The sequence below is a fragment of the Berghia stephanieae genome, chromosome 9, assembly GCF_034508935.2.
Source record: "Berghia stephanieae isolate SIO BIC M18660-M18661 chromosome 9, UCSD_Bste_1.3, whole genome shotgun sequence".
Taxonomy (NCBI): domain Eukaryota; kingdom Metazoa; phylum Mollusca; class Gastropoda; order Nudibranchia; family Aeolidiidae; genus Berghia; species Berghia stephanieae.
In genome coordinates this window covers 27304761-27307303 of record NC_088368.1, presented here as the reverse complement: position 1 = coordinate 27307303, position 2543 = coordinate 27304761, and the positions used below count along the sequence as shown (strand labels likewise).

The 2543-nt window shown below is 38.8% G+C and overlaps 1 protein-coding gene across 1 annotated transcript in view; it reads right to left on the bottom strand.

Moving 5' to 3' along the window:
* Nucleotides 1–322: 322 nt before the first annotated feature.
* The window catches only part of LOC144979972 (lysosomal proton-coupled steroid conjugate and bile acid symporter SLC46A3-like), an 18350-nt gene continuing 16129 nt past the window's right edge, over nucleotides 323–2543 (bottom strand). The window contains exon 8 of the mRNA XM_078927330.1: nucleotides 323–2307. Coding sequence (XP_078783456.1) covers nucleotides 2193–2307 — 115 coding nt within the window. The 3' untranslated portion in view covers nucleotides 323–2192. The remainder of the gene's footprint in view (nucleotides 2308–2543) is intronic.

Sequence of the window (2543 nt, the reverse complement as noted above, 5' to 3'; positions counted from 1 at the left end):
CCGATAGATCAGTTGATTGAGCACTAGCTGGTGACATCGATTACGGATTCAGTCGGTATTTTTTTTCTGATACCCCTCCACCCACCCATCCGCTTATCAACCCAGCAATCAATGGTTGGATAGCTGGGTCTGTTAACGTTTACGTAAATCACTTTCGATAAACTATCGCTCTAGCTAAAGACGACGTTTATAGTCTGGTTGATACAGTTTAATGAGAATTACTCATAAACATGGATGGCAAAAAGCAATAACAAAGACTGAGTGACTTCAACTTCGTTCTATCTATAAAATTTCAATTGTAAAAAATGTTAGAAGACAATCCTAAAATTTTAATAAATGCATTTTATTGATGACAAAAATGTCTTTCAAAATAACTAATTGAAAACAATCTGACACAGACGTGAACCGTAGCGTGGCCTTCGTAAAGTTATGGCCTGATACTGACCAAAAAATGACGTCAAAATGCCAGTCTTTTGCCATAAAAGAAAACAAATCGTTAGTTGTATTCAATAGTTCAACCAATAAAATAGCTTGTTTCCTTGAACACTAACAACAACTCACTAGGCGGTGCAAAAACAAATAATGACGTCAAACTGCCAGCCTTTTTGGGTTTCAGTATCAGGCTATAATATAACGATGGCTACGACCGTAGCCATCGTGAACTTATAGCCTGGCACTGACCAAATAATGACGTCAAAATGCCAGTCTTTGGCCACAAAAGAAAACAAATCGTGAGTTGTATTCAATAGTTCAACCAATGGGACCACTTGTTTCCACGAGCACTACTAACGACAACTCACTAGGCTGTGCAAAAAACAAATAATGACGTCAAAATGCCTGTCTTTTTGGGTTTCAGTGTCAGGCAATAACTTAACTATGGTTACGCTCAGTGTCAGGATATAACTTAACGATGGCTACGGTTCTAGTGTCAGGCTATTGATAGTATGCGCTTGGCTAAGAAGCCCACAACATTGCCACACGGAAGTATAACGGACAAACACACAAAGCTATTGTTTTTGTTTTAAGGGTTTTACGGCGCTTGTAACACATTTAGATTATATCAGTGCCAGTAAAAAGGTAGAAAGTGGGATAGTAAAAAGTTCTAGAATTACAATTAAAGCACCCAAGAAAAAGTAAGACATAATGGAACTGGGAACAAATAGGGATCAGATGTAGATTTCAAGATCATACCACCAATGTTCTTAGTTTGAGATCACCTATAAATCTCATCCGGACACAAGCACAGAATCCAATAAAGAGGAATACAATCAAATGCTTACATTATACATTGAAAATAACAAACATAATAATACATAACTATGCATTTGACTGTTTCCCTCCCAGCTAGGACTCCGGCCAGGGCCAGGTCAAAACCAAGTAATCTCATTCCAAGACAAAGACAGAAAGCATGTTGGAAAACTGTTATAAGGGGATAGAAGACACAGTATGTACCCCCCCTGTCCATTATGGGAGGTCAGGAACCCCACCCAGACACAAAAGCTATGTGTAACCTTAAACGTTTATAGTCAGAATAATACAGTTTAGTGAGAATTACTCATAAACGTGGATGGCAAAAAAAAACCCCATTAACAATGACCCGAGTGACGTCAACTTCGTTCTATCTATAAGTTAACGATGGCTACGCATTGACCAACAAATGACGTCAAAAGGCAGGTCTTTGACCACAAAAGAAAACAAATCGTGAGTTGTATTCAACAGTTCAACCAATGGGATCATTTGTTCAGGACCACCACTAAAGACAACTCACTAGGCGGTTCACGAACCTAAAAAACGCTGTGTTGCCTTGAACACGTCATCTCGCCCTCGCTCCAGCCCTCGCTGCACTGCCGCTGATGCCTGGGTTATTCCAGTCTTCCCTTGGAATATACCCTAGAGAAAAAAATTCTCCTATAGAATGAATAAAGGGAATTATATTATTTATCTTAAATTCTGAACATCCCGTCCAACATAATCAATTCCGGTTTGAGGCGTTGAGCAACAATTCATAAACTCTAACGACACGACAAAACACACCAAAAGAAAAAATAAAATTAAAAAATTTAATAAAATAAGCATAAAAAACAAACAAACCCACAAACAAGCAAAAACGAAAAAAATAAAACCCAAACCCAACACCCCTCCCCACAAGACAAAGAAACAAAACCTCGGCAAAGTTTGAGATCACTGCACTACTAGGTGATTTCTTCTTCAGGTGGCGATGTATTGTCGGCATCATTGCTGTCGTCCTGACTTTGTACAAGGGTCTCAACACTCCTCGCGGGTCTATCGTAGAAGTAGAAGAAAGGACTGGAAAATATAGAAAGATATTAGATTAGGGTATGCAATGAAAACATCTTTATGTTGATTTGTTTCCTTTTCCAGATAGGGTTTGAAATGAATCGGACCGACGTGTAACTTATTTGCACACAGGTCGGGCCCCGAGTCGGAGGCATTGTGAGAAATAGAAGTCAATCTAAATCAAAAGTAAGTCGAAAGCGTGATGGGACCAAGGGACATAACCAGTTATTTAAATGTTGATTTAT